This window comes from Mixophyes fleayi, chromosome 5 (assembly GCF_038048845.1).
Source record: "Mixophyes fleayi isolate aMixFle1 chromosome 5, aMixFle1.hap1, whole genome shotgun sequence".
Lineage (NCBI taxonomy): Eukaryota > Metazoa > Chordata > Amphibia > Anura > Limnodynastidae > Mixophyes > Mixophyes fleayi.
Window position 1 is genome coordinate 25826925 of NC_134406.1, and position 24980 is coordinate 25851904.

The 24980-nt window shown below is 42.6% G+C and overlaps 1 protein-coding gene across 2 annotated transcripts in view; it reads left to right on the forward strand.

The window, feature by feature from the left end:
- Positions 1–24980, forward strand: part of ITGA8 (integrin subunit alpha 8) — a 137885-nt gene that overhangs the window by 86035 nt on the left and 26870 nt on the right. The window contains exons 23-26 of one of the 2 annotated variants that reach the window (XM_075211861.1): positions 7345–7425; positions 17749–17854; positions 17969–18127; positions 23520–23651. In XM_075211861.1, coding sequence (XP_075067962.1) covers positions 7345–7425; positions 17749–17854; positions 17969–18127; positions 23520–23651 — 478 coding nt within the window. Of the gene's footprint in view, positions 1–7344; positions 7426–17748; positions 17855–17937; positions 18128–23519; positions 23652–24980 lie in introns of those variants that run through there. The other variant, XM_075211862.1, reaches the window with a different exon arrangement.

Sequence of the window (24980 nt, forward strand, 5' to 3'; positions counted from 1 at the left end):
TGGGGTGATCTCTACTCCCACCAGTGCCAAATGAGTCCTTACCGGAGGGGGGAGTGTAAAGAGGACGGGGCGTGAGGGGGCGTGAGGGGGGAGGCCTTTCTGACAAAATATAATTATTCACTGTAATGCAATGGAACTTTGTGTTATACCGCAAATTAAATATATATATATATCTATGTGTGTGATTTTCAGGCGCGGGCTGGCAAATCTCAGCCCTGGGGGCGCACAGGCGGCCGCATCACATGACACGCGATGTTTGCGATGCGGCCGCGGATAGTATTTATGAAATGTGACATCCACCGAGGGAAGGGGGCCGGCCCAAACAGGGGTCAGACTGAGCGGCCCGGGGGACCGATGCCCCCCCGGACCAGCCCGCCCCTGCTGATTTTGCACAGTACTAATAAGGTAACATTAATCACTTGCATCAGCCAGGAAATCATTCTCATCATCATCTATTTATATAGCGCCACTATTTCCGCAGCGCTGTACAGAGAACTCACTCACATCAGTTCCTGCCCCATTGGAGCTTACAGTCTAAATTCCCTAATATACACACACACTAGGGTCAATTTGTTAGCAGCCAATTACCCTACCAGTATGTTCATGGTTGGGAATTGAACTCATGACCTCAGTGCTGTAAGGCAGAAGTGCTAACCACTAGGCCACCCTGCTGCCCTTATGCTTAAGACATATATTAACACATATATCAAAACACATGTCCATATGTTCAATCAATCATATGTGGTAGTCGGACAGTTCTGATACTGTGCGTTGGTACAGGGTTCTGATGCGGAGCTCTAAAGCGGTGCTCTGATTCTTTGTTCTGATGCGATGCTCTGATGCAGTGCTCTGATGCGGTGTTCTGATGCTTTGTTCTGATGCTTTGTTCTGATGCGATGCTCTGAAGCGGTGCTCTGATGCGGTGTTCTGATGCAGTTTTCTGAAGCGGTGCTCTGATGCGGTGCTTTAATTTGGTGCTCTGATGCAGTGCTTTAAAGCGATGTTCTGATAAGGTGCTCTGATGTGGCTCTCTGATGCAGTGCTCTGATGCGGTGTTTTAATGTGGTGCTCTGATGCGGTGTTCTGATGTGGCATTTTAATGCAGTGCTCTGATGTGGTGCTCTGATGATGTGCTCTGATGCAGTGCTTTAATGCTGTGTTCTGATGTGATGCTCTGATGTGGTGCTCTAATGCGGTGCTCTATTGTGGTGCTCTGATGCTGTGCTTTAATGCGGTGTTCTGATGCAGTGCTTTAATACGGTATTTTGACGCGGTGCTCTGATGTGGTGTTTTAATGCGGTGCTCTGATATGGTGCTCTGATGCGCTGCTGTGATGCGGTGCTTTAAGGCGGAGTTCTGATAAGGTGCTCTGATACAGTGCTTTAATGCGGTGTTCTGATGCTGTGCTCTGATGAGGTGCTTCAATGCGGTGCTCTGATGCGGTGCTTTAATGCTGTGTTCTGATGCAGTGCTTTAAGGTGGTGTTCTGATGTGGTGCTCTGATGCGGTGCTCTATTGCGGTGCTCTGATACAGTGCTTTAATGCGGTGTTCTGATGCTGTGCTCTGATGCGGTGCTTTAATGCTGTGTTCTGATGCTGTGCTTTAATGCGTTGCTCTGATACAGTGCTTTAATGCTGTGTTCTGATGCGGTGCTTTAATGTAGTGCTCTGATGCGGTGCTTTAATGCAGTGTTTTGATGTAGTGCTTTAATGCGGTGTTCTGATGCTGTGCTTTAATGCGGTGCTTTAAGACGGTACTCTGATGTGGTGTTTTAATGCGGTGCTCTGATATGATGCTCTGATGCGGTGCTCTGATGCGGTGCTTTATTGCGGTGTTCTGATAAGGTGCTCTGATGTGGTGCTTTATTGCGGTGCTCTGATGTGGTGCTCTGATGCGGTGCTTTAATGCAGTGTTCTGATGCTGTGCTCTGATGCAGTGTTTTAATGCAGTGTTTTAATGTGGTGCTCTGTTGCAATGCTCTGTTGCAATGCTCTGTTGCGGTGCTCTGATGTGGTGCTCTGATGTGGTGTTCTGATGTGGTGCTCTGATGTGGTGCTCTGATATGGTGTTTTAATGTGGTGATCTGATGCGATGCTCTGATGCGGTGCTTTAATGCGGTATTCTGATGCGGTGCTTTAATGCAGTGCTTTAATGCAGTGTTCTGATGCTGTGCTTTAATGCTGTGTTCTGATGCGGTGCTTTAAGGTGGTGTTCTGATGTGGTGCTCTGATGCGGTGCTCTATTGCGGTGCTCTGATACAGTGCTTTAATGCGGTGTTCTGATGCTGTGCTCTGATGCGGTGCTTTAATGCTGTGTTCTGATGCGGTGCTTTAAGGTGGTGTTCTGATGTAGTGCTCTGATGCGGTGCTTTAATGCGGTGCTCTGATGCGGTGCTTTAATGCGGTGCTCTGATGTGGTGCTCTGATACAGTGCTTTAATGTGGTGTTCTGATGCTGTGCTCTGATGCGGTGCTTTAATGCTGTGTTCTGATGCGGTGCTTTAATGCGGTGCTCTGATGCGGTGCTTTAATGCTGTGTTCTGATGCGGTGCTTTAAGGTGGTGTTCTGATGTAGTGCTCTGATGCGGTGCTTTAATGCGGTGCTCTGATGCTGTGCTTTAATGCGGTGCTCTGATGTGGTGCTCTGATACAGTGCTTTAATGTGGTGTTCTGATGCTGTGCTCTGATGCGGTGCTTTAATGCTGTGTTCTGATGCGGTGCTTTAATGCGGTGCTCTGATGCGGTGCTTTAATGCTGTGTTCTGATGCGGTGCTTTAATGCGGTGCTCTGATGTAGTGCTTTAATGCGGTGTTCTGATGCGGTGCTTTAATGCGGTGCTTTTATACGGTACTCTGATGTGGTGCTCTGATACAGTGCTTTAATGCGGTGCTCTGATGCGGTGCTTTATTGCGGTGCTCTGATGCAGTGCTTTAATGCAGTGCTCTGATACAGTGCTTTAATGCGGTGCTTTAATGCGGTGTTCTGATGCTGTGTTTTAATGCAGTGTTCTGATGCGGTGCTTTAATGCGGTGTTCTGATGCGGTGCTTTAATACGGTACTCTGATGCGGTGCTCTGTTGCGGTGCTTTAAGGTGGTGTTCTGATGTGGTGCTCTGATGTGGTGTTCTGATGCAGTGCTCTGTTGCGGTGCTTATTGCGGTGCTCTGATGCGGTGCTTTAATGCGGTGCTCTGATGATGTGCTCTGCTGCGGTGCTTTAATGCTGTGTTCTGATGCGGTGCTTTAATGCGGTGCTCTGATACAGTGCTTTAATGCGGTGTTCTGATGATGTGCTCTGCTGCGGTGCTTTAATGTTGTGTTCTGATGCGGTGCTTTAATGCGGTGCTCTGATGCGGTGCTCTGATGCGGAACTCTGATGCGGAACTCTGATGCCCTGTTCTAATGCAGTGATCTGATGCAGTGTTGAAGCTGAATGATTGACATGTATGTTCTATCCATGGTGATACTGGTTTCCTCCAGGTGATGTGCTTTCTGTGCATTATTTAACATGTTATAAATGAGCCAACAATGGATTTTGTGTAGCTTCCATAACTATGTTGCAAAATCTTAACCTTGTGTGTAAGATTTTCCATCTGAGAAGTTGCATCTCTCTATGTTCTATCCAGCACCATCGGACAATTGTCTAAAGTACTTTCCATGTGATTTTTGAGAAAATGAATGTATAGGTGTGAACGTGACCCAAGGTAGCCAACACCTTTAACTGCTCCGCAGATGGGGAACAGGCTACTAAAGAAGATCAACTATTGTCTTAAAAAAAAAAAAAGCTGTTATGGAATTTATATGTGTAATCAAAATAATTCAGATATTTTCCGCTCGCAGCTGATAACGACTCACAAATGTTTGTTTTAAACTCCGCAGCATTCCCCAAAACCACATTCTCTGACATTACATACTTGTGATTACAAAACACGGACACTGGTCCAGCAAAATGTCATTGTAATTAGAGTGAATGCTTTGGTGCTGTTGACTCTCGTGAATAATGTTCGGATGGAAAACACAAAAGAACAGAAACATTCTGACAAGTGTGGATAATGATCAAATCACATTACAAGTTTGGCAGCGAGTGGCCCCAATAAAAAAAAAAGCTGTAACGAGTTTATTGCTAAATCTGTTATTCATTGCAGTGATGAATTGATTATGTTCAGTTGGAGCAGAATAGTTTGGATTTGTTTATTTAAGGATTTTTAATTTGTTTATATACTGGAAAGAGAAGCAAAAATGTTTTTTTTTTCTTGCCCTGGTTGAGAATATTCAACTTTGAGGTTTCAGTAACTTGTGAATCTTTTGTACTGAGTGACCTGTCCAAGATGGCAGAGAACAGAACAGAGGAACGGCATTTGCTCCTTGGGAATGTGTTTTTGTATAATGACCATACATCATGGAAAAAGCTTGATCAGGTAGCAAGTCCACATGCCCCACGGTAGAGATCAGCAAAATTGTTAAAACTTAGGCTGGGTACACACTACAGGTTTTTCACCTGATTATCCGGCCAATCACACGATAAACAACTATTTGGCCTGATATTGCATTAGTGTGTACGGTCCAACGATGAACCATTGTCATTCTAAAGATCATCGTATTGTTTCATTTGATTTTATAAACGGGCTAAAAATCTCGTTCAACGATGGAACGATGTTGTTCCAATCCTGCAGTGTGTATGCGCTCAGGACCGGCAGTGTCCATAGATCTCTATGGAGTGTGCAGAGTCAGGATCTTTTCAGCCGATGGTTATGACAGGTGAAGAGCACAGATCTGAATGTGTATTGTGTGCAGGGACAAACGCAGGATTTGTAGAGGGGGGTTTCCACACCACGCCGCCAGTGGGCGTGACCAGCATGCATGGGGGCAGGACTATCATATTAGACAGTGCTTGGCTGCTCTCCAACTCTTCCTATCCCCATAATATACATGGACAATGCTGTGGGCACTACTGTTAGGTGCACGCAGCTCAACCTTTTCAAGCAGAGCTGTGTAAAGCGGGGGCAGTGTCCAGTCACCTCAATTATACAGTGCCCCAGGCTTGGTGGGGAGGGGGGTTTCAGACACTATGAAAACCCCACTCGGTTTGCCTATGGTGTGTACACATGAATCGGCATGCTGATTGGGACTTTCAGTCATTGGTAAAATCGTTAATGATATTGCATCAGGAGAAATTTTTCATAGTGTGTACCCAGCCTTATTTGTGGAACATTTTACTGATTCTATTGCTTCTCGTGTTGCGCATTCTATAGCGCCATATAAAGAAATTAAGAGGATGATGATGATATTCACCTAATTCTGCTTTTAGACACAATTTGTCCTTAAGTGTTCCGCATGGAATTTCTCTTATCAATTTTTTTTTGTTGCCTGGAGATCTCACTTTGGGGTCTGTTTATGACCATTAGCCATTACTTTAATTTCAGGTTCTCACCTGGCCTGTGTACTGCGCAGGCGCAGCCACCAGACCGTGAAAACAATTAGTGATGGAGGGAGGGGAGGGAGACAAAGTCTGCCAGGGAGGGATCCAATGGAATTAGCGATCAGGATAAAGTGGCTCAGAACGCAGTACCCACAGAGAATCATGTGGACCATAGTATTCTGCAATAGATAGCTTAATTCAGGAGATATCTCTATCTCCTCCGTTAGGCTTTGGTTAAATAGCCTGATACATAAATTTGCCTAAACCATGCGGAAACAGACATTTCTGCATGGTTTGAGGCTTGATAAATAGGTCCCTTATTATAACCCAAGCACACCAGAGAGCAGATTGAATTTTCACCATCTTCATCCCAGCTCTATGTATTCATGTAAAAATTCTGCGGGGTGCCAAAGCAAAATTCGGACATTTGTTCATCTCTTGTTGGAATTGACAATGCTCCCTTGTTGGGCACGGTATCTCCTAGTCTTGTCCTTTTCTAGTAACTATAGAATGGGTCTGGGTCAGTCAGAAGGTTTAGTGCAGGCCTGTCCAACCTGCGGCCCTCCAGATGTTGTGAAACTGCAAGTCCCAGCATGCCCTTCCAGCTATCAACAGGTTGTCTACTGGCAAAGCATGCTGGGGCTTGTAGTTTCACAACACCTGGAGGGCCGCAGGTTGGACAGGCATGGATTAGTGTATCAGATGTGCAGTTTGCCAGAGACCCCCAGCTTTTGTAATCACAAAGATGTAAGTGAATACAAGTAATTGTCTAGCAGCTAAAAGAAAGTTACAGCGAAAGCCAGAAGACCGCCTTGTAGGAGCGTGCTATGGCACAGTTATTATAGGGAATGTACTAGATAAAGGTGTGCCAGCATTTTATCATGCTTTAATGAAGGTTAGGGCTTCCAGGTTAGATATGTAAAACATAGGGGAGTCTCGGGCTGGATTTCGGGGCATACCCGCTTCCTGATTGAACCGCTCCCTAACGTCCCCCCCCCCTTCCCCTTTATATGCCCCCCCTTGTTCTTTCACTCCAACCCCTCCCTTGTAGTTTGTAAACTATGACAAGCAGGGTCCTCCTTGCTACCCTCTCCTTCCTCCCAACTTGCTTCCTACCCCTCCCTTGTCACCTTCGGTTACCCTTGCCATCCTTGTAATTGGCTAAGAGCTGCCCGTTGTAATATGTTTTAGTTTATGTAACCCTTCCTGTATCACGACTTCTGTTTGTTACCTGCGCTTTCTGTTTCTTATTTCTGTTATGTACATTTTTATGAACTATTGTTTGTTTTTGTGACCAATGTCTGCCTTGCCTGTACTACCGCATACCTCCCAACTGTCCCTATTTCAGAGGGACAGTCCTGATTTTAGGGTTCTGTCCCGTCCGGGGGGAAGTGAGGTATGTAATAAGCATACAGTGCTAGGTAGCTCTCTGGGAGCATGGCAATGCCCCCGCCATGCCATGACTACGCCCCCATTGGTCATGCCCTGTGTCCCACTGGTGGGGACAGATATGTTGGGAGGTAGTGTACTACCACTATGTATGGCGTTGTAAAACTTTGTGGCACCCTGAAAATAAATAATAATAATAACTATTGACCATAGAAAGCTCCAGCTCTTAGTTATGTGTCAGAGGATTGCCCGTTTGGCAATCTCCAGCTAATGAACCCAGAATCCTCTATGTTCTATCCAGCCCCAATTGTTTAGACTGACTTAGGGTTGTTTGGGTAATTGGTCTGGGGAATAGTTTCTTCTACTTATGAGTTGAATGCAGACTTGAGATCATGTGCGGATATGTTTATATGTGAGTACTGTGTTATGGTTTATTTAGTATGCCCCTGTGACTTTAGCTTTACAGTGGCAGAAGTTTTCGTATCGTACACTGTCACTAAGTCTTAATTCTAACCCATTCCTTACCTTCTGTCTTCCAGTTCCAACAAGGACAATTCCACCAGTAACTTTGTTAGTCTAGAAATTCTCATAACGGCGGTGGCCCAGGTAGAGATCAGAGGGTAAGTTTGTTACATTTCTTCATTCCTACATGTTGCTGTCAGTGTTCGTAAATGATTATTTAAATCCTATTTTTTAAATGATGTGTATTCCTGCAGAATAATCCTAAAAATGTATTTTTAAAATAGAACTAGGATCAGGACTATCCAATAAATCCAATGAATGGTGGATATAAAAAGAGAAGAGAGCAAAAAGAAAAAATATAAAAAAAATAATTAGTTCACCAAAATGTGCGAGATAGATACAGAAAAGTGTTATTAAATCCAAGTAATTAAAAATAGATGGTGTAGGGAAAGGGTTATGTAATTCTAAAAGGTTCCAGAGGAATGAGGTCTGTGATGAGTTTACGATGCAACTCTCTTATACTGTGCTTGGATGTTACAAACACTGCAACAGGTCTCTAGGGTGAAGGGACAAGAGAACAAAGCGGAAACCTGGTGCAGTGTCTGGGTATGGTGCAGTATCTGGGTATGGTGCAGTATCTGGATATGGTGCAGCAGCTGGGTATGGTGCAGTATCTGGGTATGGTGCAGTAGCTGGATATGGTGCAGTATCTGGGTATGGTGCAGTAGCTGGGTATGGTGCAGCAGCTGGGTATGGTGCAGTATCTGGGTATGGTGCAGTGTCTGGGTATGGTGCAGCAGCTGGGTATGGTGCAGCAGCTGGGTATGGTGCAGTAGCTGGATATGGTGCAGCAGCTGGGTATGGTGTAGCAGCTGGGTATGGTGCAGTAGCTGGATATGGTGCAGCAGCTGGGTATGGTGCAGTAGCTGGGTATGGTGCAGTATCTGGGTATGGTACAGCAGCTAGGTATGGTGCAGCAGCTGGGTATGGTGCAGTAGCTTGATATAGTGCAGCAGCTGGATATGGTGCAGCAGCTGGGTATGGTGCAGTATCTGGGTATGGTGCAGCAGCTGGGTATGGTGCAGTATCTGGGTATGCTGCAGCAGCTGGATATGGTGCAGCAGCTGGGTATGGTGCAGCAGCTGGGTATGGTGCAGTATCTGGATATGTTGCAGCAGCTGGGTATGGTGCAGTATCTGGGTATGGTGCAGAATCTGGGTATGGTGCAGCAGCTGGGAATGGTGCAGCAGCTGGGAATGGTGCAGCAGCTGGGTATGGTGCAGCAGCTGGGTATGGTGCAGCAGCTGGGTATGGTGCAGTAGCTGGGTATGGTGCACCAGCTGGGTATGGTGCAGTAGCTGGGTATGGTGCAGTATCTGGATATGGTGCAGCAGCTGGGTATGGTGCAGTATCTGGGTATGGTGCAGTAGCTGGATATGGTGCAGTATCTGGGTATGGTGCAGTAGCTGGGTATGGTGCAGTGTCTGGGTATGGTGCAGCAGCTGGGTATGGTGCAGCAGCTGGGTATGGTGCAGTAGCTGGGTATGGTGCAGCAGCTGGGTATGGTGCAGCAGCTGGGTATGGTGCAGTAGCTGGATATGGTGCAGCAGCTGGGTATGGTACAGTAGCTGGGTATGATGCAGTATCTGGGTATGGTACAGCAGCTAGGTATGGTGCAGCAGCTGGGTATGGTGCAGTAGCTGGATATGGTGCAGCAGCTGGGTATGGTGCAGCAGCTGGGTATGGTGCAGTATCTGGGTATGGTGCAGCTGGGTATGGTGCAGTATCTGGGTATGGTGCAGCAGCTGGATATGGTGCAGCAGCTGGGTATGGTGCAGTATCTGGATATGGTGCAGCAGCTGGGTATGGTGCAGTATCTGGGTATGGTGCAGCAGCTGGGTATGGTGCAGAATCTGGGTATGGTGCAGCAGCTGGGAATGGTGCAGCAGCTGGGAATGGTGCAGCAGCTGGGTATGGTGCAGCAGCTGGGTATGGTGCAGTAGCTGGGTATGGTGCACCAGCTGGGTATGGTGCAGTAGCTGGGTATGGTGCAGTATCTGGATATGGTGCAGCAGCTGGGTATGGTGCAGTAGCTGGGTATGGTGCAGTATCTGGGTATGGTGCAGCAGCTGGGTATGGTGCAGCAGCTGGGAATGGTGCAGCAGCTGGGTATGGTGCAGAAGCTGGGTATGGTGCAGTAGCTGGGTATGGTGCACCAGCTGGGTATGGTGCAGTAGCTGGGTATGGTGCAGTATCTGGATATGGTGCAGCAGCTGGGTATGGTGCAGTATCTGGGTATGGTGCAGCAGCTGGGTATGGTGCAGTATCTGGGTATGGTGCAGTGTCTGGGTATGGTGCAGCAGCTGGGTATGGTGCAGCAGCTGGGTATGGTGCAGCAGCTGGGTATGGTGCAGCAGCTGGGTATGGTGCAGTAGCTGGATATGGTGCAGCAGCTGGGTATGGTGCAGTAGCTGGGTATGGTGCAGTATCTGGGTATGGTACAGCAGCTAGGTATGGTGCAGTATCTGGGTATGGTGCAGCAGCTGGATATGGTGCAGCAGCTGGGTATGGTGCAGCAGCTGGGTATGGTGCAGTATCTGGATATGGTGCAGCAGCTGGGTATGGTGCAGTATCTGGGTATGGTGCAGCAGCTGGGTATGGTGCAGAATCTGGGTATGGTGCAGCAGCTGGGAATGGTGCAGCAGCTGGGAATGGTGCAGCAGCTGGGTATGGTGCAGCAGCTGGGTATGGTGCAGCAGCTGGGTATGGTGCAGTATCGGTATGGTGCAGCAGCTGGATATGGTGCAGCAGCTGGGTATGGTGCAGCAGTTGGGTATGGTGCAGTATCTGGATATGGTGCAGCAGCTGGGTATGGTGCAGTATCTGGGTATGGTGCAGCAGCTGGGTATGGTGCAGAATCTGGGTATGGTGCAGCAGCTGGGAATGGTGCAGCAGCTGGGTATGGTGCAGCAGCTGGGTATGGTGCAGTAGCTGGGTATGGTGCACCAGCTGGGTATGGTGCACCAGCTGGGTATGGTGCAGCAGCTGGGTATGGTGCAGTAGCTGGGTATGGTGCAGTAGCTGGGTATGGTGCAGTGTCTGGGTATGGTGCAGCAGCTGGATATGGTGCAGTATCTGGATATGGTGCAGCAGCTAGGTATGGTGCAGCAGCTGGGTATGGTGCAGCAGCTGGATATGGTGCAGTATCTGGGTATGGTGCAGCATCTGGGTATGGTGCAGCATCTGGGTATGGTGCAGCAGCTGGGTATGGTGCAGTATCTGGGTATGGTGCAGCAGCTAGGTATGGTGCAGCATCTGGGTATGGTGCAGTATCTTGGTATGGTGCAGTAGCTGGGTATGGTGCAGCTGGGTATGGTGCAGTATCTGGGTATGGTGCAGCAGCTGGATATGGTGCAGCAGCTGGGTCTGGTGCAGTATCTGGATATGGTGCAGCAGCTGGGTATGGTGCAGTATCTGGGTATGGTGCAGCAACTGGGTATGGTGCAGAATCTGGGTATGGTGCAGCAGCTGGGAATGGTGCAGCAGCTGGGAATGGTGCAGCAGCTGGGTATGGTGCAGCAGCTGGGTATGGTGCAGTAGCTGGGTATGGTGCAGCAGCTGGGTATGGTGCAGCAGCTGGGTATGGTGCAGTAGCTGGATATGGTGCAGCAGCTGGGTATGGTGCAGCAGCTGGGTATGGTGCAGTATCTGGGTATGGTGCAGCTGGGTATGGTGCAGTATCTGGGTATGGTGCAGCAGCTGGATATGGTGCAGCAGCTGGGTATGGTGCAGTATCTGGATATGGTGCAGCAGCTGGGTATGGTGCAGTATCTGGGTATGGTGCAGCAGCTGGGTATGGTGCAGAATCTGGGTATGGTGCAGCAGCTGGGAATGGTGCAGCAGCTGGGAATGGTGCAGCAGCTGGGTATGGTGCAGCAGCTGGGTATGGTGCAGTAGCTGGGTATGGTGCACCAGCTGGGTATGGTGCAGTAGCTGGGTATGGTGCAGTATCTGGATATGGTGCAGCAGCTGGGTATGGTGCAGTAGCTGGGTATGGTGCAGTATCTGGGTATGGTGCAGCAGCTGGGTATGGTGCAGCAGCTGGGAATGGTGCAGCAGCTGGGTATGGTGCAGAAGCTGGGTATGGTGCAGTAGCTGGGTATGGTGCACCAGCTGGGTATGGTGCAGTAGCTGGGTATGGTGCAGTATCTGGATATGGTGCAGCAGCTGGGTATGGTGCAGTATCTGGGTATGGTGCAGCAGCTGGGTATGGTGCAGTATCTGGGTATGGTGCAGTGTCTGGGTATGGTGCAGCAGCTGGGTATGGTGCAGCAGCTGGGTATGGTGCAGCAGCTGGGTATGGTGCAGCAGCTGGGTATGGTGCAGCAGCTGGGTATGGTGCAGTAGCTGGATATGGTGCAGCAGCTGGGTATGGTGCAGTAGCTGGGTATGGTGCAGTATCTGGGTATGGTACAGCAGCTAGGTATGGTGCAGTATCTGGGTATGGTGCAGCAGCTGGATATGGTGCAGCAGCTGGGTATGGTGCAGCAGCTGGGTATGGTGCAGTATCTGGATATGGTGCAGCAGCTGGGTATGGTGCAGTATCTGGGTATGGTGCAGCAGCTGGGTATGGTGCAGAATCTGGGTATGGTGCAGCAGCTGGGAATGGTGCAGCAGCTGGGAATGGTGCAGCAGCTGGGTATGGTGCAGCAGCTGGGTATGGTGCAGCAGCTGGGTATGGTGCAGTATCGGTATGGTGCAGCAGCTGGATATGGTGCAGCAGCTGGGTATGGTGCAGCAGTTGGGTATGGTGCAGTATCTGGATATGGTGCAGCAGCTGGGTATGGTGCAGTATCTGGGTATGGTGCAGCAGCTGGGTATGGTGCAGAATCTGGGTATGGTGCAGCAGCTGGGAATGGTGCAGCAGCTGGGTATGGTGCAGCAGCTGGGTATGGTGCAGTAGCTGGGTATGGTGCACCAGCTGGGTATGGTGCACCAGCTGGGTATGGTGCAGCAGCTGGGTATGGTGCAGTAGCTGGGTATGGTGCAGTAGCTGGGTATGGTGCAGTGTCTGGGTATGGTGCAGCAGCTGGATATGGTGCAGTATCTGGATATGGTGCAGCAGCTAGGTATGGTGCAGCAGCTGGGTATGGTGCAGCAGCTGGATATGGTGCAGTATCTGGGTATGGTGCAGCATCTGGGTATGGTGCAGCATCTGGGTATGGTGCAGCAGCTGGGTATGGTGCAGTATCTGGGTATGGTGCAGCAGCTAGGTATGGTGCAGCATCTGGGTATGGTGCAGTATCTTGGTATGGTGCAGTAGCTGGGTATGGTGCAGTGTCTGGATATGGTGCAGCAGCTGGATATGGTGCAGCAGCTGGGTATGGTGTAGTATCTGGGTATGGTGCAGCAGCTGGGTATGGTGCAGCAGCTGGGTATGGTTGCAGCAGCTGGGTATGGTGCAGTATCTGGGTATGGTGCAGCAGCTGGGTATGGTGCAGTGTCTGGATATGGTGCAGCAGCTGGGTATGGTGCAGTAGCTGGGTATGGTGCAGTAGCTGGGTATGGTGCAGTAGCTGGGTATGGTGCAGCAGCTGATACTTAGGATGCGCTGAGAAACATTTGTGTTATATTTTATTATCTATTTGCATTTTGTTTTTAAAATAAGCTATTAACAATACATACATGTGAAATACTAACACCGTCCATCACACACAAATAATACAGTATTAGTGACACAATCTTACTGCTTTGACTTCTCTAACTTATGGACTGTTATTAAGGGTCATAGGTGTCTTTGGGATTGTATAGTTCCTCTCAAAAATGTTGTAGACCACTTCACTTCCATGACCACCTCAACTTTGCATGTAAATGGTTGTCTGACCTTAGTTACACATGCCCAGTGTATACGGTTATCATCAACATCATCATCAACATTTATTTATATAGCTCCAGCAAATTCTGTAGTGCTTTACAATTGGGAGTAAAAAGGAATCGCCCCCTTTTAGCATTTTTAACATTTTACATATAATTATTTTCAGATAAAGTTATGCCTTTAATTCCAATTGAAAAAAGACAATTATTACATTACATATTCACCCCTTTGTTTTAATACTTGGACCTTTAGCAGTGATTAAAGACATGAGTCGCTAGCGGCTTTGCGCATCTAGACAATGCAGATTTTTTTTTCATATGGCTAAATTTCCATGAGAATGGGATATTTGGTTTACAGCAATTGTTAAATCCTTCAATCACAGATCTCTATGGAATTCAGGTCACTACAGGTTTTTTTAAGCCTATCCAATGTGCTTTGGACATTGTCCTTCTAGAATGTACATCTTCTGGCCTGTCCTAAGTCTTGTGTAGACTGCAACAGGTTTGTAGTTTTTTTTTCTCCAAAAATGGTCCATAGGTTGCCCTATACTGTGACAAGTTTTTCAGAATCAGTAGCAGAGAAGCATCCACATATTATAAGGATCTCGTTACTATATTTCACAATAGGGTTTGTTACCTTGGGATGATGCAGTGTAAGGCTTAAGCCAAACATAGCAATTTGTGTTAAGGCCAAAAAATTCAATCATAGGGGGGAGTTCAATTAGCCATGAAGTGTCTTCGGAACGTCCGTCAGACACTTCATGGGGGAGATTTAACAGAAAGTTTCCTTCTTGTACAGAAGTTTTGCAAGATGGCCTGGTCTAGACAAATGCACAGTTCTATATCCTCTCAGTTTCTTTATGATGGACAGTGCTCTGTTAGATATTTAAATTTGAAATCTTTTATATCCTTCCCATGATTGGTACTTTTCAATAATTCTTTGCTTTCAATGTTCTTTGATCTTCACGATGAAGCTCTTGTATAGAAAAGCACTAACCTACCGCGAGAGGTCTCGAAGACAGAAGTACTTACTTTTAAATCAGTTAAAACACTATGCTTGTACACCGGTGCACCCCAGTCAATCATGTGACCTCTGAAGGCACCGGACTGTTTATGTACTTTTTTTTTTTACTTGTCATTCAGAAAATGTGTTACAATTTTTTTTTTTCTTCAAATTTACAGTAGAGAATATTTTGTTTTGACATTGATAAAAATTCCCAAATCTATAGTGATTACTTGATATAATAAAAGGTGAAAAAACGCAAAAGGCGGTAAATACTTTTAATAGCGGCTCTTTTAACTTTAAAATGATTAAAAGTTTAAAGAGATTTCATATAAATTTGAATAAAGGATTAAATCCTTTAAAACTCAAGTTTAATAAGATTTTACAGTTAGCGATGATACAGCTCTGGGGAATTGTAGTCTACATCCTGTATGATGGGATATCCAGGCTCCTGATACTGCTGCGTCTAATTTTCCCCTCTCCCCGTACACAGCCAGAGCCCTGGACTTTGTTGACCCCCACAAAACGTGCAGCAAATCCAGATAGTGTGTGCTGACATCACTTACAGTAAAATGAAACAGGTTCTGCCTTCCCTGGAGTAGGATAAAGCAGGAGACTTCTGCAACTAGAAAAGGGAGGCTGTTTGTAAGATTAAAGCACTTAAAAAAAGAATAGATTATCTGGCTACATTTTATGTCCTTTTATTGTTTTTAAACTTGTATTACCTCTCAAACTTCTTCGTAAAAACAATGCTAAAACTCTGCAACAAGACTTGGATTGGAGCTAATATCAGCTTGCTTACTTAGCGTGCCTTGTATTATAAAGGGTCTAAATATATTACCTTGCAATGCATGGATATTTAATAATTACATGGAAAACAATCAAAACCAATATATTAGGGATAATTATTTCTATTTTCTCATTTAAGAGCACTTCCTATTGTCACAAGGCTCTGGTCTTCTGGTTAGTGTGGTAGCCTGAACAAGGATATATACAGAGGAAATTAGTGATTACGGATAACCAGCTACAGTTGTGTAAACGGCCGGATAAAGAGGGTTTCCCAAGATCAGACACAAGGAGGGCAATCTTGGTAATGAGATCCTCAAAGTGTAGTCTCCGCCCCTGACGTCTTGCATCGTTGCCCCAATTTCATCCTCTATCCAGGAATCTTTCTGATGTTTGGGGAACATTTGTTAAGTGTTTGTCTATCTTTTCTCCACAATGCCTCTACATATTTGTGGATGGGGGCATATTTAAGTACTTCCTCTATGTAATTCATCAAAATGGTACACATGTTTTTTTTTTATATAGTCCTAACCCCCCACTTAATAGTAAGATGAATTGAAAATTGTTAATAACTTACTTGAAGCGATCTGGTAGAAAAATAATGGTTATTATTTATTTTCTTTTTATTTATAACTAACATATGTACAAAAGTGGCAAAATGAAATAAATACAAACAAGTTTTACTTTAAAATCCATAAAATTGCATAATTGTGTAAGGAAAACACTAGGGGGTATATTTACTAAATTGCCGTTTTGAAAAGTGGAGATGTTGCCTATAGCAACCAATCAGATTCTAGCTGTCATTTTGTAGAATGTACTGAATAAATGGTAACTAGAATCTGATTGGTTGCTATAGGCAACATCTCCACTTTTTTCAAACCCATAGTTTAGTAAATATACCCTTAGGAGAGAAGGTCCTGTTCGTGAGAGATTACATTCTACATTATATATTTAATATATTAAACCGTTTCTAACCAATTTACAATTAAGCTGAAAATTTCAGCCAGGATGTAAGATTTCACACCCCCTCCCCTTAACCATTCTCTACAAGAAATCTTTCTGGCAGCTACCCCCTGGCTTAGCTTATTACTTTGCTGTGAGAATGTTGTTTCACTCAGCGAAACAGTTAACCCTTACTGCTCCAGAGAAGCGGATAGCCAAATGATAGCCAAAAGTGGACAGTTGTGATTGCAAATAATCTTATTTGCAATAGTAATGGAGTGGAAACTGATAATGATCATTTTGGTGTTTAATAACAGTAGGACTCATTCAGAGATTTAAAATTGATATCTATAAGTGTATCATGAATGATAAAGCCATCTTATTTAAATCCTAAATGCACCGTAAAAATCTAATTCATAGATGCTAATTAATAGACTAAGTGAAAACTGGGAATTTTGGCAGCCTTGTACAGTCATCACCATTGGCTTTTGTGATAAATATGCTATAATATATAATTATATAATATTATTTAATATTATACAATATAATATATTACAGCGCTGCGGAATCAGTGGCGCTATATGAATAAATGGTGATGGTGATGAAATAATACTATTGTCAGACCTGGGCTGTAGGATATTGGTTGTTAGATCAATACACCAGTCACCACAATCAAACTTAACAATGATAACAGGTACAATTGTGCATCTATATCCTCTGTGTAAGTCAAAACTTTTGGGGGTAAATGTATCAAGCTGAGAGTTTTCTGGCGGGTTTGAAAAGTGGAGATGTTGCCTATAGCAACCAATCAGATTCTAGCTATCATTTTGTAGAATGTACTAAATAAATGATAGCTAGAATCTGATTGGTTTTTCAAACTCGCCGGAAAACTCTCAGCTTGATAAATTTAACCCTTGATCTTTGAAGTAATTGGAGAGCTTTTACCATGTGAGTCAGACATTAAGGACCTGATTCATCCAGTTACGCGCGGTATCTTGCGTCAAACCGCTCTGCGCATGCTCCAGAAGGAGAATTACGCCAGAGAATGCAAATCACACTATTTACTTCCTACGATTTGAAGGTTTGAAGGGCAAACAGGGGTGGGAAGAGGAGGACTAACGTATGTACATTGAGGGCGTGCCAGGGTCGAGCTCACAAACATCCGTCCGATTCAAGCTCAGGGTATCTCTCACATACGTGGTTTTTAGCCGTAACACTTGCACCAGCTACAGAGCAGGTGTAGGTGCTAATTGTAAGTGATGACGGACACGTATTCATGCCAGAACATGTGTTTGCAATGAAGACAAACAATAAAACTTCATTTTATATACAGTAGACATTAAGAACACCCTGGTATGTGTTTCATGTTAAAAAAAATTATCAAAAAAACATTTTTATTTCAAATGTATTTTTATTAATTATTATCGTATTAAGAGGTGTTAATGTATTTAATTATTTTCCCGTTCTGACCTTATATTGCACATGTGCATTGTGTGTATCCTGCAGTCTGTTCTATCTGTCTGCATTCAATAAGAAACATAGCGCCAGAGCGTAGTTATACTGGTATTCCAAAGGGTTTCTTGAGATCTTGACTACGGGCGGATGTGCGTGCAAATCTTCATCAACATCATTTATTTATATAGCGTCAGCAAATTCCGTAGCGCTTTACAGTTGGGGGCAAACATAGTAATAGAGTAAGACAGACAGATAGAGAATTAAGAATTAACTTGCGTTCACTTTGTGTTCCTTGATGAATCAGGTCCTACGTGAGATAAGGAGAACGGGCTAAGATGAGTATAGCTGGGTGACCAATGGCATCTTTTCTATGAGGAATATTCCTGTTGCACTATCTTAGTAATTCCTGTTTATTTTGCAGTGTTTCCCACCCGCCTCAAATCATCCTGCCCATTCCTAACTGGGAACGCAAAGAAAAACCCTCTGATGAGCTGGAAATTGGACCACTAGTACAACACATCTATGAGGTATATCCAGCTATACACTTCCACGGCACAAGACTCCTGATGACAAGGAGATAATATAATAACCTTTATTCCTATTAATGAAGAATATTTTTTTTTACATTTTTTGGGGGAAAGCTGCATAATATAGGACCAAGCGCGGTCAGCGAGACGCACCTTACTGTGGGATGGCCGGCGCATAATCGCGGAGAGTTCCTCCTTTATGTATTTAACATTGAGACAGAGGGACCTTTAAAGTGTCATCCAAGCATTGCCCTCAACACCTTGAATATAAAGGTATGTTCTATACATTGATTTGTTACACAATGATCTGTTGATACTTCATTTTAGGGATTATTTGATGTAAATGTTCTATTTCTGGGCTAAGTGATGCGCCTTCAAATTATTTTTATTGGTTTTAACAGTACCTTTTACATTCAAGGGTTTTGGAATCTTAACTTTGATTTTACAACCCTTGCCAAAATATTTTGAACAGGCGCAATGCATGTAAGAAAAGATACCAATGTGGGGTTTTCGGCATTTTGTTAAAATGTTAATAATTGTGCAGAAATAATATAAATAATTTTAAAAAGAATGTTTCATATAAATATAGTTATTTGTTTTAAAAAAAATCATTAGCTTGTCAAATAGGCCTCAAAAAAGGCACAGCACATATTAACTACATCTATAATAGTGTGTAGGAACGCTAAGGCTGGGTACACACTACAGGATTTTCTCCCGATTATTGTGTCACAGGATAAATGATCATTAGGTCCGATATTGCATTAGTGCGCACGCTCCCACGATCATGTTTTAACGTACCAAAGCACATCTTATCGTTTGATTTGATTTTATAACTGGACTAAAAATCTCTCCAAACGATGGAACGATGTCGTTCCAATTCTGCAGTGTGTATGCACTCAGGACCGGCAGTGTCCATAGATCTCTATGGAGTGTGCAGAGTCAGGATCTTTTCAGCCGATGGTTATGACAGATAAAGAGCACAGATCTGAAGGTAAATCTTGTAAACCGTGTATAGTGTGTACACATGAATCGGCATACTAATCGGGACTTTCAGTCGTTGGTAAAATCGTTAACAATATCGCATTGGGAGAAATTTTCTGCAGTGTGTACCCAGCCTTAGTCTATTGAATGGTTATAGTGGGAGGATGTCTACAATCTTTTCTCTTCCGAAAGATGTGAATTGGCTGCCGGGGAACAGATAGAGGGTACCTAATGTAATCAGTAATATCAGTTGAGGACAGGAAAGAAGTAGTGGAACAGTGGATTTAGGGTGCAGGAATGTTTGTTCTTTTGTACGTCATTGTGAGCAGTGACCTAATAGTGTAAAAAGAGAAACTGCCACGGTATTTGGGGATAGAAACTGTAACCATTCCTTTCTCTTATTATTACCATTTATTTATATAGCGCCACTAATTCCGCAGCACTGTACAGAGAACTCACTCACATCAGTCCCTGCCCCATTGGAGCTTACAGTCTAAATTCCCTAACACACACACAGACAGACTATGGTCAATTTGTTAGCAGCCAATTAACCTTCCAGTATGTTTTTGGGGTGTGGGAGCAAACCGGAGCACCCGGAAGAAACCCACACAAACACTGGGAGAACATACAAACTCCTCACAGATAAGGCCATGGTCAGGAATTGAACTCATGACCCCAGTGCTGTAAGGCAGAAGTGCTAACCACTTCGCTCACTAAAAGTACTCTATTAATATTTAAACACTTGTCACAAATTTGTATGATTACCTCCCTTTAAATTGAGCGCTTTTGAAGTCAATGTGAAGTGTCTCATACAGAGAAGGTTTACAGAACTCACCACACAAAGGATATCAGAAATTGGATGAAGATTGCTGGCTATTGTCTTACTTTCTCTAGTGGGATAATAACTTTATACGATTTTGGCCGTAGCAGCTTCCTGGCTGCGGTTAGATTCCTGCAAGGTCCTATTTGTCACTCCTTTCAGCGTGATTCACAGACATTCAGTCATTGCTTATACGGGTCTATCACCAGTGAGATTTCTGTGATACTTTTCTCTGTTTATGTCCTACGCTCCCAGATGTTCAGCACATGTGGGCTTTATGTCTAATTCTGTTTGAGGGTAATTCCATTATTGTTAGCGGCCTGTTCATTTTCTGCCAGTACGTAGCGTCTCTTTTATCTTTTATTGTAGTAATATTAATTGAACAACCACAGAGACTGTTAAGTGGTCTTTTCTTCTAGAGCATGAGAATGAATTGTTTATTGGTTACAATGTTGTATTAGAAATTTTTCTAAACTCTAGTTAAAAGCAAGGCTATTGTAAAGACAAGAACACAGTGTAATGTTACAATTACTACTACATTATTTATTATTTATTTACATGTGCTTTGTAGTACTGGTTTCTGCTTAAACTTTAAACAAAATATATTATTTGTTACACATTACATGCTTTGATCACTCATTTTGCTACGTTTGATGGTCATGCTTCATGGTATTGGGTACTGCTACTACAGCTCCGGTGTATAAGCATAACATCTAGGAATTAAAGTCTTATTTAAATGTTTTTGTATTGGAAATTAAGGACCACATTTAGAGGGAGAAGAAAATCCATCTACAAGCCATAATGCGATACAAGGCATGCTAATGTATTTTTTTGCATGCATGGAAAATACAGTTTTTGCATGTAGCACACGAATATCAGGGAGCTTCAATTAAACACACTGATTTAAAGTTGAGATAGGACACGTCCACATCCAAAATACCAATCTGTCTGCACATTTGAAATTCGCCAAGCCTGTATTGGTAATCCTATGTGATTTAATATCTGTTCGTCCATGTATGTATATATTTATGTATGTTTGATGGTGATGATATGTATGTATGATGGTGATGATGATATGTATGATGGTGATGATGATGATGATTATATGTATGATGATGATGATGATATTTATGGTGATGACAATGATGATATATATAATCATGATGATGATATGTATGATGGTGATGGTGATAATGATATGTATGATGATGATGATGATGATATGTATGATGATGATGATGATATGTATGGTGATGATGATGATTATATGTATGGTGATGATATGTATGGTGATGATGATGATATGTATGATGATGATATGTATGGTGATGATGATGATGATATATATAATAATAATGATGATGATATGTATAATGGTGATGATATGTATGATGATGATGATGATGATGATATGTATGATGGTGATATGTATGGTGATGATGATGATGATGATATATATAATAATAATGATGATGATATGTATGATGGTGATGATATGTATGATGATGATGGTGATGATATGTATGATGATGATATGTATGATGATGATGATATGTATGATGATGATGATATGTATGGTGATGATGATGATATGTATGATGGTGATGATATGTATGATGATGATGGTGATGATGATGATGATATGTATGATGATGATGATATGTATGATGGTGATGATGATGATATGTATGATGGTGATGATGATGATATGTATGATGGTGATGATATGTATGATGATGATGGTGATGATGATGATGATATGTATGATGATGATGATATGTATGATGGTGATGATGATGATATGTATGATGGTGATGATGATGATATGTATGATGGTGATGATGATGATATGTATGATGATATGTATGATGGTGATGATGATGATGATATGTATGGTGATGATGATGATATGTATGGTGATGATGATGATATGTATGATGATATGTATGATGGTGATGATGATGATGATATGTATGGTGATGATGATGATATGTATGATGGTGATGATGATGATATGTATGATGGTGATGATGATGATATGTATGATGATATGTATGATGGTGATGATGATGATATGTATGGTGATGATGATGATATGTATGATGGTGATGATGATGATGATATGTATGATGGTGATGATGATGATATGTATGGTGATGATGATGATATGTATGATGGTGATGATGATGATGATATGTATGGTGATGATGATGATATGTATGGTGATGATGATGATATGTATGATGATATGTATGATGGTGATGATGATGATGATATGTATGGTGATGATGATGATATGTATGATGGTGATGATGATGATATGTATGATGGTGATGATGATGATATGTATGATGATATGTATGATGGTGATGATGATGATATGTATGGTGATGATGATGATATGTATGATGGTGATGATGATGATGATATGTATGATGGTGATGATGATGATATGTATGGTGATGATGATGATATGTATGATGGTGATGATGATGATGATATGTATGATGGTGATGATGATGATATGTATGATGATATGTATGATGGTGATGATGATGATATGTATGATGATGATGGTGATGATGATGATGATATGTATGATGATGATGATATGTATGATGGTGATGATGATGATATGTATGATGGTGATGATGATGATATGTATGATGGTGATGATGATGATATGTATGATGATATGTATGATGGTGATGATGATGATGATATGTATGGTGATGATGATGATATGTATGGTGATGATGATGATATGTATGATGATATGTATGATGGTGATGATGATGATGATATGTATGGTGATGATGATGATATGTATGATGGTGATGATGATGATATGTATGATGGTGATGATGATGATATGTATGATGATATGTATGATGGTGATGATGATGATATGTATGGTGATGATGATGATATGTATGATGGTGATGATGATGATGATATGTATGATGGTGATGATGATGATATGTATGGTGATGATGATGATATGTATGATGGTGATGATGATGATGATATGTATGATGGTGATGATGATGATATGTATGATGATATGTATGATGGTGATGATGATGATATGTATGGTGATGATGATATGTATGGTGATGATGATGATATATATACTGATGATGATGATGATATGTATGATGAATGATATGGATGATGATATATATACTGATGATGATGATGATGATGATGATATGTATGTATGATGGAGATGATATGTATGATGGTGATGATGGAGATATGTATGATGATGATGATATGTCTGATGATGGTGGTGGTGAGGATGGTGATGATGATTGTATGTATGATGGTGATGATGATGATGATATGGATGATGATGATGATGTGTGTAATGATGATATGTATAATGATGATGATGATATGGATGATGATGATATGTATGATGATGATGATGATGATATGGATGATGATGATGATATGTATGTATGATGGAGATGATATGTGTGATGGTGATGATGGAGATATGTATGTATGATGATGATGATATGTCTGATGATGGTGGTGGTGAGGATGGTGATGATGATGATATGTATGATGATGATGATGATATGGATGATGCTGATATGTATGATGATGGTGATGATGATGATGATGATGATATGGATGACGGTGATGATGATGATGAGATATGTATGACGGTGATGATGATGATGAGATATGTATGACGGTGATGATGATGATGATATGTATGTATAATGGTGATAATATTTCCACTGGGTGCAGTCCTTTAGAGAGTTCTGGAGCTACTCCGAGACTCATCATTACATTAACATGAATTTCCATTTTCTATTCTATGAATTAATTACTCACATTTTTACCTTTAAGCCCAGTGAACCTGAAGATACTCCAGAATTAGCGTCTTTCCTGCGTAATTCCAGTGTATCCCACGCAGTGAGCCGCAGAGACGTTCCAGTGGCTGAACCTCTAAGGCACACTCCTATCCGCACTAAACTACTGGTAAGAGCACACAACCATATTCTGTACATAAATACCATCGTTCCTTACAATTATTTGCTCAAAGCCCATTTAGTAGAACGTACTAGAAGGCAACGGCTGTGTGTTCATTGACGGAGAATGGGTATGTCCAAAATTATGCAGATTGTGTAAACTAATGTACAATTATAGGTCGTCTTGTAGCATTGACAAATGTGTCTGTAAAAGTTTCTATAACAAAATATAAAAAATGTGAAATTTTTGGACTCTTTAGATGAGTAAAAGCAATTCATTTCTGTATTACCTTAGTGGCTTCTAGTGCCCTCTTTTTCTAGCCTTCTCTAGTACAAGGATATGATTTTAAAGGGAGGTCTGGTGTTAATAGAAATGTATGTTTCCCTCACAGAATGCAGCTTGGTTTCAAACATCTTCAGTTTAGACAGTTTCTGGAATCTTCAGAGATATATAATGTGAATGCTCCAGTAATCTGTTTGCATTTTCGTTTTGGTTTTATTTTAATGCAATCCAGTTTTTGGGGACTATTTTTTAATATCTACCTTTTATATATTTTTTTACTTATTTAATCACTTTGTTTCATTAAATCTGAGTTAAATTGTCCCCTTTAGATGTTCCAAGCGAGGGCACACTGTGGCTGAATCGACTAAGGTAACCAGATCACCCATATACAGCCAGTGCACAATTCGTTTTGGTGAATGGCGCTAACCAGTGTCGGATGATGCACTGAATCACAAGGAACTAACCCCATCCACTTCATATTGCAGTCCAGGCTCTTAATTACCCCATTCATCTAAACGAAATGTGCTCCATCTTCCAATGGGGGCATGTGAAAAGATCACATGACCCTGACATCCACTCATGTGATTCCCTCTACAGCCAGGTACACCCTGCTGCTACCAATTCTCTCAGCTGATTCTGATAAGTAATGGAATTCTACCAATAATAATTACAGCTACATGGTCTGTTCTACAGCTTAATGAATGTGTCTTGTTTCTTTTGCAGTTAGTTTGAATTTAAGTGTTTTATTGTTGATATAAACCAGTTGATTCAAAACAGGATTCTCATTAGTAGCGATTATGTATGAACTACAGTCATCATCTTCCAGTATTAATTAGTAAGTCAGACTTGTCTGTGTGGGTGTGTTCTACATTTATGCCATTGTTTTCATAAATAGTTAGCAAACAGGTACTGGTATTTTTCTTGATCACTACATACACAGGTAGTCCTTTTTACTGTAAGGTTTTTTCATCATGAAAAAAATATCTGATACTCAAATAACATTTAGGGTATATTTACTAAACTGCGGGTTTGAAAAAGTGGAGATGTTGCCTATAG